Genomic DNA, 16,463 nt, shown 5'->3' with positions numbered 1-16,463 from the left:
ACTATTTCTACAAACAAAGATTACTTTGAAAACGTATACTATATGGTGTATGTGCGCAAAACTCTTGTTTCGGGAAGAGTTTTCATCAGGCACATTCGAAAAAAGTAAAATATTTTATATCGTTTGAATACTGGTGTACAACAACAATCAATAAAAGAAGAACATTGTAAACACGACAACACCATGCAATGGCTTTTGTAATATACTAGTAATTAGATGGAAAAAGTCATGTGTAAAGTTCAAGTGAGTTAAAAGATACAAAAGCGATATTCAAACCCATGCTCATTGGTTGCAGCAACACGTTTATTTCCTACAACCGAAGCTTCGAGGAGAGTTTGCAGATTGAAATACTTAAACTTCATTTTTGTCCGAAAGTTAGTTCCGTATTTCGTAAAATGATTTATCAGGACACTGTTTTGGTCGGGTTTTTTTAATATCACGTTAGCAAAGTGGGCTATATACTGAAAAAAGACAATGATCTACAAGTCTGGCAGAAATGAAACATGACAAAAGATTAAACTATAATGTGAGTATGATTCTTGGTACTTTTCTCCAAACATTCGAGGGGTGGGGTAAAAAATTAACAAAATAACGTCTTTTCCAAATCTGTAAAACTGCAATTCTTTCGTTACAGGATGTCTTTTTCTAAATTAAAACTTGAAAAACACTACTGGTTATATTCAACTTTATTTAAAACTATGCATAAAATGTATATTACTTAACTGAGAACTTTGCACAGGCTATAAAGATTATTTTTTGTTATCAATATGGCAATAACTTACCTTCAATCAGTAAAAGCAGATTCAAATTCTTTTGTTTTGTTTTAGGAGAAAGGGTTTCCAAGTGTGTAAAACAATAGTTCTAGCTTACTTCGAATTTTTACAAAATCGTTCAAATCTTGTCACAATGCAGAAGCACTAGGTAAATGATACCCTCAAGACTATATAATATTAGTTTTCATGTTTGTGTTATTTGAAGAAAAAAAAAAACGATTGTCTAATCACACAAGTATTATTGCCTAAACTAATCTGTTCAATCATGCACTGATTGAGACGGTGATACTCCTCAGAAATAATTAGTAAAACTACATCTTTCAACAACTAAATATCATATCTCTCTCTTTTTTTCACTGTTGTTGATGCTTCAGAAACATGTTGATGACAAGATTGACTAAGATTTCGTTTAGTTTTTAGGATTGATTGACCGGAGTTCATGGAGCTATTCGAATTGTGTTTACAAAACTGTAGTACATATGTAACATGTTTAACCCCACCGCAATTTTGCGCCTGTCCCAAGTCAGGAGCCTCTGGCCTTTGTTAGTCTTGTATGATTTTAAATTTTAGTTTCTTGTGTATAATTTGGAGTTTAGTATGACGTCCATTATCACTGTACTATTATGCATATTTTTAGGGGCCAGCTGAAGGACACCTACGGGTGCGGGAATTATCGCTACATTGAAGATCCATTGCCATGGTTGCCTTCGGCTGTTGTCTGCTCTTTGGTCGGGTGGTTGTCGCTTTGACATATTCACCAGTTCCTTTCTCAATTTTATTATAAGTGTTGCGTACGGTTGGTGTTACATATTGGTTATGTAAACAGCATAGACGATCTGAATAAGAACTTCAAAATCAATCAATCAATACATATATTACATTGCAATCTAATCGTTAATACATTTTCTTATGCTGTTTGTAATCCTTATACCTATCATAAAGATTTAAACTTAGCACTTGTTCGGTAATAAAGTTAGATTGATAGTTGATCTTCAAAAATGTAATTCAAATAAACAATGTAGACACAAATTTCGTTGTGAAAATATATTTCTCCAATCTCAACAAAGTGATCAATGTCAAAAATAATGTTTTCGAAACGCATCTGAATATATATGGCTCGTATAAAGAAAAAAAAACATGTTTCCCCTCACGACCTGAAGTTACACTGCTGTTGAGCGTTTTTGTACAATACAATGCAATATAAATTATGCAAAACAATACAATACAATACAAATTATACAAAACAATATTATACAATAAAAATTATAATTACATTAAAATACAATATAATACAAATTATACAATACAATACAATACAATATACTACAATACAATACAAATACAATACAATACAATACAATACAATACAATACAATACAATACAATACAATTCGATACAATACAATACAATAAAATACAATAATACAATACAATACAATACAATATACATGTGTTTTCAAGTTCGATAAACGGAGCAAGATCAAAGATGAAATGATACAACTTGAACAAACAATTCAGTTTGAAATATTAATCATGCATTTTTTATTCAATGAAAGAAAAACAAAATAGTAATGTTCTCGACAGTTGGGTTGTGTGTGCACTTTGACCACAGGGGAGATACTTTATGATGAGTCGATTGATTAGCTTAAGGACACACAAGAGTCGAACAAGTACGAGTCTCCCTATGTGATATGTGTTCAAGAGATTTATTATGTATATGCATAGTATGCATATGATAAGAACATTCGAACACAATAAAACAACGCATAAAACAATTGCTGATAAATAAATAAAGTACAATAACTGTGATGTTTATAAAGAGGTTTGCAAAGTTCATTATAAAGGCATGTCTCAAGGGTTCTATATCATAAACTGGCATGCCTCATGTGACAGACTAACATGCAATTTATAGAGAAACTTGTTTAAAAAATGAAAAATGTATATAATCAATGGTAATGTTCAAATACAGAACATGATTCATATAGGGACTAATCAATGCTATTAATTTTAATTAGATAGTCAAATAGAAAGTTATTTCTGTCGAAGAATAATTACAGCGGTGAAAAATATATAAACAGCAAGAATGTTATATGAACCTGCATAGGTAAAAAGGTGTGGGAAAATAAGAGATCATTAATTTAACTATGTTTTCTACCTGGCTATTAAAGACAGTCTTATACTCAATAGAAAAAATTAAAGGTTTTATATGACGGCTATGATAGGCATGGTCACGTGGTAAAACACAACAGAAGAAATCTCTAAAGGTGCACGCGAGAAATATGATTAGAGATTTAGATACATTTTGTACCATTGATGTGAATATCTCGTGTTAGAATAATTTTGTTGTGAAATTAAAATAAAACAAATTCAATTATTCCGTTTTTGATGTCAAACTGGGCATTATTTTGTCAAGTGAAAATTCTTGTATGTGATTTGATTGAATGGACATCGAATAAAATATGTGCATTGGAAATTTCTTATTGGAAGGAGTATTATCAATATTATTAAATGAAGCATTTGAATTTTTAGAAAGTCAACCGTAAAATGGGCGTACGACATCCCCATGATGTATATCATCTTTAAGTCTAATTGAACACGAATATTTTTCATTTGAAAGCACTGGAATAATTTTTAGTAAAATTGATTAAAAAATCTTTTCACTTTTGGAACATCAGTGTATGAATATAAGATGATTTATTTGGTTGTACAACAAAGTTTCTACAGTTAAAAGTTTAAATTTGAGAAACCCGTGTCAGGACTCTGTAGGATATACATATTTCGTCTCAGTAAGTAATTATTAAATATACTAATTTCTAAATGGAAATTCATATACTTTTATGCTTTCTCGTAGATAAGCGTAGTTTATAATAATGTACTGCAAATGTTGTCATTTTACAATTAAAAAGATACGCGGGTTTATATGTTGATATTTCGTCTAAGTAAGTAATTATTAACTGAACTAATTTCTAAATGAAAACATATACTTTTTATACTTTCTCGAAGATAAGCGAAGTTTATAATAATGTACTGCAAATGATGTCATTTTACAACTATATACAAGTTTACAAAGATAAGCGGGTTTATATGTGGATAGGTGTTGACCCTGTTTGACTGAAAGAGATTAATGATAGAATAGTTTGGCTGTAACACGAATAAGCAATGTTTTATTAGAGAATATATTAAATGTAAATGATTAAGATAATAGTTACAAATATCTAGCATCATTGCTACGAGCGTGTTTCTTTCATAACTTTGATTTACTTCCATATTTTATTGGAGTGTAATTGCTTTATATGTGGTTAAAAATATTTTAAGAGTATAATATATTATGAATTGTAAAGGAGTTTTTATTGATTTTTTGCGTAATTAAACGTTAGAAACTCGTCTACGAATATTATTAAAGCATCCATTCGTTTGTTATGTAAAATAAACTTTCTCATATTAAGATCGCTATCTTTGGCCGTTTGTTACCGTACAATGTCGATTTATACGCTCTTTTTATGAAGTAATGGATTTTATTGTTATATTTTCGTATCGCGGTTGCATATTGTCCGCATACCTTACTTTTATGTCCATTGAATTATTTTTTTCCGTTGAGCAGGTATGAAAGTAACAAAACACTGACTATTCTCTACAGGTGTAACTTAGATTAGAACACCTGTTATTTTTGGTTGACAGTTTGCGTGACTTTCTGTATACTTGCACCCCACATACCAATTCTATTATCATTCAAGATATATTAAAACCAATGTCTTCCGCTCAGTCGAATTTACCATCATCGCTATTTTCAAATATATGGTTATCAAATTTCAAAAATTATTTTAGCGATAATTCTTTTAACATTTATTTAAGCATATTGGGTGCATGACATGAAAACGGTTTACCAGATTATCTCAATTGATTTTAGGATTTTGTTTTATCATATTTTATTTACATACCCGAATAGATTCCTTTGTGTGCGGACATTTTTCTGTAATTATTATAATGTTCCCATTCTTTCGTTGTTTACCGTTATAATTGTTGTTTGTTTTAACGGGAACATGTGAACAAGTTACGTACCTTATGTTTGATCTAGATGTTTTGAAAGTAAATATGTGGGGATTCGGGTTTAAGTAAAGTCAGTGAATTCGTTTCTCATCTATGACCTATACCAATAATTTCAGTATTTTTCTATTTATATAGCAACAGGACAGTTTATGATTGGCACAATGTGTATATAAACTTTCATACGAATATTTTATTTAACACCAAATACTTACATCCATGATAAAACAAAATTACAATATTTATGACAATTATTTTTTTAAGATTCAAATCTTGTTCTGCAGATGTTGCAAATACTTTCATTTACAATTTTAAAGAAACTTACACACTTTTTTATGTTAATCTGAACAATGACATATCGGATGGACTAATATGTCAAATCTATTAACATTTGTCACGCACCTAATTGTCTTGTAAAAATAAGGTACAGGTGTCAGTAGTATAAATCTGTTTATAATTCATTAACTGCAATCTTTACAATATTTTTTTCTATTAATGTCACAATTTATTTTAACATCTTGATATTCGCTTAGTATAAAGGAATGAATAGCTTTTAGACACGTCTTATAAAGACCAATTCAAGATACAAATAGTATATATAGAAACGAAAACAATGCCTACAGACATGAAAAACTTAAGAAGTTTTTTTTCAATCAAAAATATTTTTCAATTTGAAGTATTTTTCACGCAAAGGAAAAAAAGAAAATCAAATTAAATTTTAAATGCAAACTGAAAAGCAAGGTGTGAACTTTATCAGGTAAAACGGTGAGGTATTTGATAGATTGTAATGTTTGTTACAGTCAACAAGCCAAACCTGACACTCAAAAAGATATATCACAAATCTAAAGTAAGAAAGTAGACGATTAAACTAACTGTATATAATTCTTAAAACGTAAATCTTTGTTTATATAAGTGTAATCTCACCTTACCTAATCTATTTTATTTTAATTCCATACTAAATATGGCCCTTTTAAAGTCGCATTGTTAGATTTCATGATCTTAAACACCTATAATCACTCAAAACAGTCAACGTGCTCCTCGTTAGAAGGCGTTCATATTTATGTGTTGACATTGCAGCGAAAATAAGTCATAGTAACATTTTTTTGTGGGCATTGCTTATGCTGTTGATTTTACGGTTCGCTTTTTCTCTTCTGCATGTTCCCTTTGTGTAATTATTAGCTATATAATTATTAAACGAAAAGCTTAACGAATGTTGGAAAATGGATTTATATTAGCTGTTTATTTTTGCAGGTGTTTGTTTGTTTTCTAAGAGAGGATTGTGTCTAAATAAAGGAGAAAGTCTACAAAAAAGTGAAAATGTGAAAGTTATTTTGTGTGAGAAATTTTTTTAAAAAAATTTGTGAAACAAAGAAAAGAGCAGTGATGGAAGCTGTCAAGTAAATGTGTTTTAAAATGGATTAACTAAGCACTGACAATTTATGACAGTGTAAAAATGAAAATTTTACGATTTGCAGTTTTGTCGCTGCTTTCATTATGTGCTTATTGTCAAATTGTGATGGATACTAAGGAATTAACAGTCAAAATAGGAAGAAGCGTGTATCTTAAACGTGATGATATCCGGTTCACTCTAACAGAAAAGGGGGACGAATGTAGAGTAGAAGTCGTTAGAAATGACCCTATCACACAACGAGTAGGATTCGTAGAACCACATGTAAGTACATAAAGTTCAAAATATTTTTTTTATCTTATCTTATCTACAAAGGTAAAATAACATTAATAAAACTTGCAAAAAAATATTCTTTGCAAAAAAAGCAGCAAAAAATTTAAGAAATTAATAGTTCTTGCATGTTGAGAAAACAATTTAAGAGAACTTCTTACTGTTTTATTAATTTCTGTATTCAAAACTTTTAACCAAAGTGTCAAAAACATACAAAATTGTAACATAACCTGTCTTGAGGTTGTGTAATCTCTTTTTTCATAATAATTTTATCTTATACTTTAAAACGATATCAAACGAAATAGTAATATTTTAAAGTGAAGTACTTTTATCTACCAATTTTTTATATCCTTTTCGGAGTTTCTTTTATCTAATCATGTCAATGTTGTCTTTAAATGTTTTTTTTAAAGTCTGTATGTTAGTTTACTTTTAAATTCTTTTTGCATATTTTCTTTTCGTTTTTTTGTGTGTTTTTTTTAAATGACGAGCTGCAATATATACATGAAAAGTCATTTATTTTGCTTTAATGATGAAAAACCCTGCGTGCTTCTCGTCAGTTTCTGTCACTGATTCATCGTATAGTCTTGTCTATTGAGAATTCAGTCTTTTCTGTTGAATTTATCAACAACTGCATAAACCAGACCGTTAGTTTACTCGTTTGAAATGTTTTACAACGTCATTTGGCGGCCTATTACAGCTGACTATGCGGTATGGGTTTTTCTCATTGTGGAAGGCCGTAGTGTGACCTATAGTTGTTAATTTCTGTGTCATTTTGTTCTCTTGTAGAGAGTTGTCTCATTGACAATTATACCACATCTTCCTTTTTTTTATATGGTCTGGAATAAGGCTAATTTCTTGTCTATAATAAATCTGATTAAAACCTACGGCTGATTTAAAAATTACCGTACTCTCTAAATATAGAACTAAACTAAAACCTAACCGTATAAATTGGCAAATTTAAACCTAGACCATACGTTCATAATTGGGTTGATAAAAATCTTTACAGTATGCTGTAAAATTTGTCCAAGCTAAACCTAACCACACGCGAAAAATCGTACTGATTTAGACCTTGCCATATGCTAGATACACAAGTGGGCTGATTTAGACGTTGTATTCGCGAAAATTGTAGCTGATTATAACCTATTCATGCGCTCTAGAATGCGGACAACCCTAACATAACTATATGCGCACAATTAGACTTTGTATACCTTATCATACGCTCTCATCAGTTGTTGTAAACCTTTTGGATTACCTATAGTCAGTAGATCTTACCAAAGTTGGTCCGAGACCACAATTGTCGTCCCTTGATCACGAATATAGTCCCTAGTGTTAACAGTGGGTTACTTGCCAATAATTTTTATACCCCTTCCAAATTTATTTCTCCATGTTTAATGCCTCAAATTGTAAGTATGGGGGTGAAATTACACTGTAAAAAAATTTGGGTCCAGAATTTTACAGGAAAGTAGTGATTTTGTCCAGCTGAAAAAGGTTAAAAATTAGCACTTCGGAAGCTGTCAAAAGATTTCAAGACACCCTTAACACAAAATTGTCCATATTTTGAGTTAGAGGCGATGAAGTTTTCTATAATTTTGATATAATTTGTCCCAAAAGTAGTACAACACACTGTAAAAATTTCATTGAGAAAGCGCAGGTGGGATTTTTTTAATTTTCATTTATGTTCTAAAAGAAATGCACTACGAATTAATTGTGTTCTCGGACCAGTTGATCTATGTGTGTTAGGTTGCTGTCTCGTTGGTGTTTAACCCATATCATCTTTCACCCAAATGGTTTCAATTGGGGACTTTTTTGAAACGTTGCAAACAATAAAACAAAATGTTGTATATATAATAACAACTTTGACAATATAAATAATAATTGCGGAAATCTATTAGAACAAACGAGAAGCATCATAACTTATGTTAAAGGTAGTTACACCACAGGCAAACTTAACGTTTTCTTATTTTGTGTTGACACGCTAGAGTGGTACGATACATTTTCATATTAATTTTTTATATAAAAAAAATGGCAGTTCTCATATTCTTTTTGTTGAAACTTAAATAACTTTCTCATTAATGCCCCACGAAGTTGTATATCACATTTCTCTTCTTTAACTTCATATTAAAATATATCAAAAACAGGAATGCGAGAGAAAAGAAATCTGTACTTTAAATTTCATTGAGATTGAAAACAATTATATATTTGTGATCAGTTTTAATTGAAACTGTCAAAGGTACATATATCTGAATGACAGCAATTTCCACTGAAGACTTTTATTTGTTTGTTAAATAAGCCTTACTTGTCACATTTGAAAATTGATAGGTCACGATAAGTGAAAAAAATGGATTAAATATTAAATTAAAAGTGATACTATCGATCATTATGTTAAATATGTATAGGTAAAAAATAATTGACATTAATGTTCAAAAATACTTTTATTTTTACTGAAATAGTACGAACAATAACTCGGAGAGTATATGTGTAGTTGGAATATAGATGAAATCGTCGGACAACAAAACCACAAATATGTTGCGTTTTTATTCTTCATATAATGTTGTTCATGAAGTTGAACGCTCTACAATGACAGGATATGTAAATTTTTCTACGTTTAGAAAGAAAAAAAAAGGTAAAGGGGCAGGATTTTAAAGGACTGCAGACATTTTATCCCGTGATATATCTTACAGTGTAGAGAACAATCCAAAAGGTTATATGATACGTTACACAGGAGGTTCTGAATGGTGTGTGTTTTTCAATTCTATAGTTTATTTTTTTCATGCCATTTTCCTCTATCATTTATTCGTCTGGCCTGTTATTCTTCTTCTTGTCTGTTATTCTTTCGATCTTGATCTTCTGGTCTGTAATTCTTTCGATCTTGGTCTTCTGGTCTGTTATTCTTTCGATCTTGGTCTTCTGGTCTGTTATTCTGTCGATCTTGGTCTGCTGGTCTGTTATTCTGTCGATCTTGGTCTGCTGGTCTGTTATTCTTTCGATCTTAGTCTTCTGGTCTAGTGTTCTTTGTTCTGTAAACGCCATCTACAATCTTACTCGTCCGACCGTCGGCCGTTGAAATATTTTTGAAATGGTTTGATAGAAGAAGCATCACTTTCGACACAATTTGATAACAGTAGCCAAGAAAAACTTACTGAAACGTATTAATTTCCATCACTTTATACATAGACATGTAGAAACATTTTTTTTTTTGTATTTGTTTTGTTTTTCTTTTCCCTCGAAGATACCATACCGTTATAAGTTGCTAAGTATATGAAAAAGTTAGGAATTTAGATTGTATCTTATCAATATCTTCAAGTTACATTGCTATTGAAAGTTTGTTGAGATATATACTCAGATGGTTATCATCAAAGTCGTAAAATTAAATTTTATTTGCACATGACACCTGTGCTAATTTTTAACATTTTACTTTCTTCTAAAAAAAACTTTTATTCAAAAGGAAAATAATTGTATTATATTTTCAACAAATAATGCATAATGTCACTATTTACAGTTACATAAATTAAAATTAAAGCAAAGTACATACGCATTTAACATCAGTTATGACTTTTGGTTTGACACGCCTACAATCTACAGAATAGCAATTCTATTCCAATAATAAATTCAAATTATGCATTTAAAATCATGGGAAACATAAAATTACAATACGAATCTCATCGTTTTCTCTTACTCTGGGTTATATGTTCGTGATCCCGGACGAAATAACGGAACTACATGGAGAAAGGATGGCATAAAATAAGCCATTTACAATAGTAATGTAGGTTCGCCTTGAGCAATTTTTAAGCTATGCATTATGTTTTCTTTCTTTCTTAGTTATTTTTAATGAATTTAGGGGGTAAAAAGTCAGGGAAGAAAACATTACACCTTACACGCACGTAGTAATACTGAAAGAAAGAAACTAGTACATTATTTAAGTAAAAATAACCTTTCTTCCATAGAAAGGAAATATCACTGGCTTATTTTAGATTTTGGTACCAAGTTATATATAAGAATTGGTTTATACTTTGCTGATTTTTTTTTTAGAAATATGAAAATTCATCTTTCATAAACTGCAATGGAAGATATATATGTATATATGGTTTGAAACATTAGCTTAATGTGGGTAAAACGGGCACTACCTCAACTTGGCAAAATAAAGGGGGGTTGCAGATGTCTAAAATCCGACAAGTATAAAGTAACTGTAATGAGTTAAAATAACATAGTTAATCTACGTTCAACCGTTTAGCTTAAATTAAATCGAATAAGATGATATACTCTATTTACTATCTAAGACACTTCCGTGAGGGGGAATATAAATTGTCAAATCAAAATACCAGGTAAACATGAGGCTGAAATATTTTTGCCTGACGGACGATGGACAATGCAAAGGTTATATACCAGGTGTTTAAAGTCAGGAAATTTTCACATGAAAGATATTGTGATAAGATAGAACCTTATTTTTCTGACATTTGTATTCTCTACCCACGAGTAACGAAGGTCAAGAACCATTTTATAAACTTGTTGACAGACAAATCTACCAGTCCTTCTGACATAGTGAATTATAGCTTTAAATTGACACTCTGTTATTACCGATTCATTCATATACAAGACACAATAGGAGAGATTCGTTTTGTGTAACTAATATATGCTACTGAATATTTTAAATATGCTCTTGAAAAAATGTTATGTCATGCAAATGGAAGGAAAAAGAAAATATACGAGACCAATTATACTTTCAAATCTACATTTAACATCGCATCACGTCCATTTAGACATTGAGAATTTGAAATAACACTTAGGTTTCATAGAGTTGTATACATTTTCAGTAATTAAAGCGTTAATCATTACGTTTCACACAGCAAAAAAAGTGCACTGTATCTTTAATGTATAAAAGAGAGTCCAAAAGTGTCCAAAAGAGTTCCTGATTACATATGTCTTGTGTTGTTTATAGTTTCTAATATGTATGTAAATGAGCAAGATAAATTTCAGATAGGTTTCTTTTGAATTATAGAAATTCTAGAATCTATACATAGTAAATCAAATTGCTCTTTACTCCTGTTAATTGAAGTCCGTTTGAATTTCAGATTTGCTTTAGTAATATTAACAGTTTCATTCGACCATGCATGCATAATATCTATGATGTATTAATTAACAACAAGGTCAACCGTTAAATTATGTTTTACGTTGCTACACCTCCAAAAGCATAGCTTTGAATAACACACTGTTTCTTCTTATTACGATTCCGTTGATGTGTAGTAAACGCGAAGAATGTCTTAATATGATAATTAGCCTTGCCTTCGATGATCTTCGGTGTTCAATAATCAATCATACAGCTATAGGTCTTTCTTTTAGTCTGGTTTCATCTAAACTCGCCGCTGTTTTCAAAGCCGAACGCCTGAAAATGTAGAAAAAATGCAATAATACTATGTAGATTTATAGCCAACGAAAAGGTTTATAGAGTACAAAACCTGTAATAGTTTATAACTTAATCATTAAATGCAGATTAATACTTATATCTAATTTCCTTCAGATATCTCATCTTAGCGTTACCTCGCTCGCCCATTTATCTATATCTTATTCGTCTTAAACCTTCAAGAAACTTTCAACCTGGTACAGCTTGAATGTTAACAACATCATTTTAAGACGATTATATTATCTTTTTCTTTGTAAACAACAATGAAACGATCATGGATTATATCTAGGGCTTCTAATGCCTCAGCATGTTCCAGAACAAACTGGCGATAAAAAACCTCGAACGTGAACAGTTTATGATTAAATGAGCGCAAATTCTAATCAGAAAATACTTTTTACTCTTCAAGTCAAACGGGTCATAAACAAGATATCATCTTACTTTCAAAAACTGATAAATCATTTCAAAAGAAAAAGGCTTGTTGCAAAATTTGAAATTTATACTTTTGAAGTTCTAAGAATTGCATATTTGTGCGGATTGTGTGCATGTTTGTGCCCTGTTTACCAAATGACATTGTTTTCTCCTAATCAGAGTGATAGAACTTCTACGTCATTTGGTGATCATGTTGAAAGTTGTCTCATTTGCAATCATACAACATCCTCTGAATTTTATATAAACATTATATTATTTGATGTTTATCCGGGAACGTTTTTCCTCCTTTAAATGTTTAGTCAGGAACCTGTTTCTTGAGCTGAAAATTGAATTTTTAGCACATTAAATCATTTTTGACAATATATCAGTTGTAGAAGTGCTTAAGAAGTAATAAAATTCACATTATCACAGCAATTGGTTTAAGTATCTATTGAGCAGTTGTTGAATGGTAGTCGTGGTGGGGTGAAAAGATTCGTGTACTCCATCAAAAATCAAGTCATCACCTATTCAGACTTCTATAGAATACTTGTCATTGTAGTCACTTTAATGGCGTTTTTATTCATCAAAATTCTGATTTGTTAATCTCTTCATAATGAGATGAGATTTCTGAAGCGTTCTTCACGATAAGTTGAGATCTTTTAAAAAGAGGTGTATACGGTCAAGAAGGGTTACATTTCCGGTAAACAGAACCAATTGAAATTTTTCTTGTGTATTCTCCTTTAAACAAATAAACCCAACAATACTGTTCGCTTTCAATGTTATAGGAACACACTGTAGGGTACACATTTGTATTATTAAACTAAACTTGAGAGCAAAAATAAACACCACATAAATAAGATAAAACTTTGAGCAAAGTTAGTATACAATCTACGCCCTAACGAATGCGCTTCATCGGAGCTTTTGCTTGTGGAATTCGGTCTAAGTATGATCTTTTCCTAAGTTAAAAGAATTTCTTTTGTTAATGGAAAAAGAGTTCAATTGTTGCATGGTTCACGATACTCCCAATCTCATGATTTTGCAACTTCAAGGTGTGCTTACGTGTTTAATAATTGTAATTTTTCTTGACGAGACAATACGCTCAAAATTAATTAACTATATTACTTTCTAATATATTCAAATATGTAGACGATAATAAAATCCCATTCATAGTTTATGGTCAGAACAACAACCACAAAAAGAAAACAATAACGAAAACGTACTTTACAGAAATTTTGATCAAGAAACGTTTTTGAATTTATCTAGCCATGTGCATTCACAAAAATAATTTTGCCAAATCATAATACGTTTCAAGGAATGCTATCCCCGCTGAGTTTAAAAGTTATATTTATTAATTTTGAATATTTTGGATGAAACGGAAGACACGATGAATATCAACTTAATTCTGATTTATAGTGATCGAGACACGAGGTTAGCCACTTGACACTTTGAAAAGTTAATCATGTGTAGTTAATTACCGTCTATTTTGCATGATGAATGTCTTTTTGTATACACTTTTGAATAATCTTGGTATTGAATAATGTAAACGTTCATACTTCTGGAAAGGCGGATGTTGCATGCTTCTTTTCTAAATTTATTTGTACTGAAGTATTTGTTCTGGTAGCTTGATGGATTTACAGGTATACAATACCAAATAATGCGGAATGTCATGTATTTTTATGCTTCTTTGCTCGTAAATGTTCATAAATCTAACTTCATAACGCTGGTAAAACACTTTTAAACGGATAAAACAAAAATTATTCAATTTGATTTCGACTTTCTATCCGCATCTGGAAACTGCATTTAAATTTCCCTTTGATCTTCAAAGCTCAAAGCAAAAACGACTGAAACATGCATTTAAAAATGAAAAGAATTTGTGCAAAAAACTGGTTTTGCTGCAAGTGATAATTTTGTAAATTACAAATGGCGAATTAGTAGAGTTGTGATGTTGAATGATTAGACAGAAGTCAACCCCTAGGCCCCCTACTGATGAAGATGTTTCTTCAATAACTCACCTACTTCATTTCTTTGACAACTGCTTTATTTAAGATAAATAATAAGGCTGGATATTTGCCTCAGTGTTAAATCGCTTACAATAAATATTTAGCAATTGAAAATAAAATGATTTGCTACGACTCCACACCTGCACTTCGACTCCAGGGTCTTTTCACATTCAACTGGACAAAGTCAAGTTTTCCTGGTTTATAGACCATGTTATATATATAAACACATGTGTCTAAATTTATAGTTTAAGGCCTTTATAAAATATGTTGCTCTATTGATCATGAAAATAAAAAAAAATTGCATCGTTTACTTGGTAATTTACAAAGAGTCAATTAAAATTAGTTAATAGTAAAACGGATATTTAAGTCCACGAGAGACCGATCAACCATTAGTGATTTATGGTGCAGTAACATCAATAGATATAAATGATCCTTTCAGTTTTTATTGGCACGGAAGCAACTGTTCTAACAACAGTTAATATATTTTCTTTAAGAAATATTGGCCATTAGATATATAAACTGAAAATTTAAACTATTCAACAGGAATACGGTAATTATTTTACCTCAGCTGATTGCATGTTAGATATGATAGCTTGCATGCTGCTGGTAGTGTAAAACAGATTATATGTATAGCATTGCACAGCTTCGCAGCATAACATCAACGTAATGAGACGGAACTCACTGAAAAATACTAATCAAACACAGTATCTGTCGTTAGATATATGTCTGCAAAAAATCCCTGCACTTTTCATCGGCTAAATGTTTGGCAAAAGTACTTTATTTTACAAGCATTGTATAACCACATCAATTAAAATACACGATAGCAACATAAAAAAGATGACAGCAAAGGAAAATGATAACGATATATGACCAATAACATGTATATTATTATTGCTGAGTTTCAGTTTCTTATGTTTGTTTTGTCTCTATATTGCTAAAACCAAAATTGGTTTGTGTTTGTTTTGCAATAAAGAATTATATATATAAATATGAGACTCTGGTAATAGGATATGTCATAAGTCTTTTATTTCAAAATATCTTATATTTGTACAATTTTTGTTACCTTTTAAACTGGATACAATGTGTCATTGTATTAACCAAAGATTTTGTTTATTCGAAAATAAACATATCATCAAAAGGAGCTTTATCAAACTGCAAGGATGAGTTCACTTTCAAAAATGTAAATAGCATGTCATGCAACCGAAGTGCTTTTCTGGGCTACATTTGTTGTAAACGCTCAAACCTTCAGTTATGAATATATATATATATATATATGTAGAACTGTTAGAAGCAATACATATGACCAAAAGGGAACCTAAAAAAGATTAGCCAAGTTTATCTTTGCCTTAGGGAGTTGTAAACTGTGCTGTGCAGCTAAGCCACTGATAAACAACTGGCATAAACAAGATTATGATTATAGACATGACTGCAAAGAAGGATTGTACAGATTAACTTCGGGATATGGAGAAAAAAAATAAAGAAAATTTGTATACTTCCAGAAAACCCCATAAATCACTATGACACAAAGCTAAAGACAACTTCGTCTAAGAATTTATAATTCTGATTGAATGGAGCTAAAATCGGATTGATATCAAAGACATGTTTATTATACGATGTAAAAGCAATTCTATGTCTGCAATGATAAAACAACAAGGCACTTATTTGTAATTTTGCACAAGTGTTGCTAATATTGTTTTATCGTTTTCTGACAGAACAATTAAGAAAGGCTCAGTAATGCAGCAAATATATTCTTTGCTTGTCAATATCTGAAAAATTCTAATGAAGCATACCATGAAACTGTCGATAATGTTTATTCAGCCATAGGTAAACATGTAATGGTAAAATACCAACAACAGCTCAGATGCCCGTCTCGAGATGCCCGTATGAAGGAATCGAGATCAAACCTTTAAGTGACATCTAAGTTATAATATCAACAAATGATTTGAAATAGCAGATGGTATATACGGGAATATATGGTATCCGTGAAGCAAATTTGTATTGGCGCTTCTCCAAATCACAATTTGTATACACAGCCCATATATTTCTCATATTACATATGAACTAGGACGATGGAACTTGATTTATTCAGTTTATTAATTATATTTTTAAAGCAATATATTTCGTTTCGTATAATTTTGTTAAGTTCGCGTTCACTGTAAACT

The 16,463-nt window shown here is 30.7% G+C and overlaps 1 protein-coding gene across 2 annotated transcripts in view; it reads left to right on the top strand.

Moving 5' to 3' along the window:
* The first annotated feature begins 2,980 nt into the window (after window positions 1-2,980).
* Window positions 2,981-16,463, top strand: part of LOC134700393 (FRAS1-related extracellular matrix protein 1-like) — a 40,587-nt gene continuing 27,104 nt past the window's right edge. Inside the window, exons 1-2 of one of the 2 annotated variants that reach the window (XM_063561779.1) lie at window positions 2,981-3,559; window positions 6,069-6,489. In XM_063561779.1, the coding sequence (XP_063417849.1) occupies window positions 6,271-6,489 (219 nt within the window). In that variant the 5' untranslated portion in view covers window positions 2,981-3,559; window positions 6,069-6,270. Of the gene's footprint in view, window positions 3,560-5,831; window positions 5,953-6,068; window positions 6,490-16,463 lie in introns of those variants that run through there. The other variant, XM_063561780.1, reaches the window with a different exon arrangement.

The sequence above is a fragment of the Mytilus trossulus genome, unplaced genomic scaffold (genome assembly GCF_036588685.1).
Source record: "Mytilus trossulus isolate FHL-02 unplaced genomic scaffold, PNRI_Mtr1.1.1.hap1 h1tg000138l__unscaffolded, whole genome shotgun sequence".
NCBI classification, from domain to species: Eukaryota; Metazoa; Mollusca; class Bivalvia; order Mytilida; family Mytilidae; genus Mytilus; species Mytilus trossulus.
Note: the sequence above shows the minus strand (reverse complement) of the source record. Positions and strands in the feature narration are given on the sequence as shown.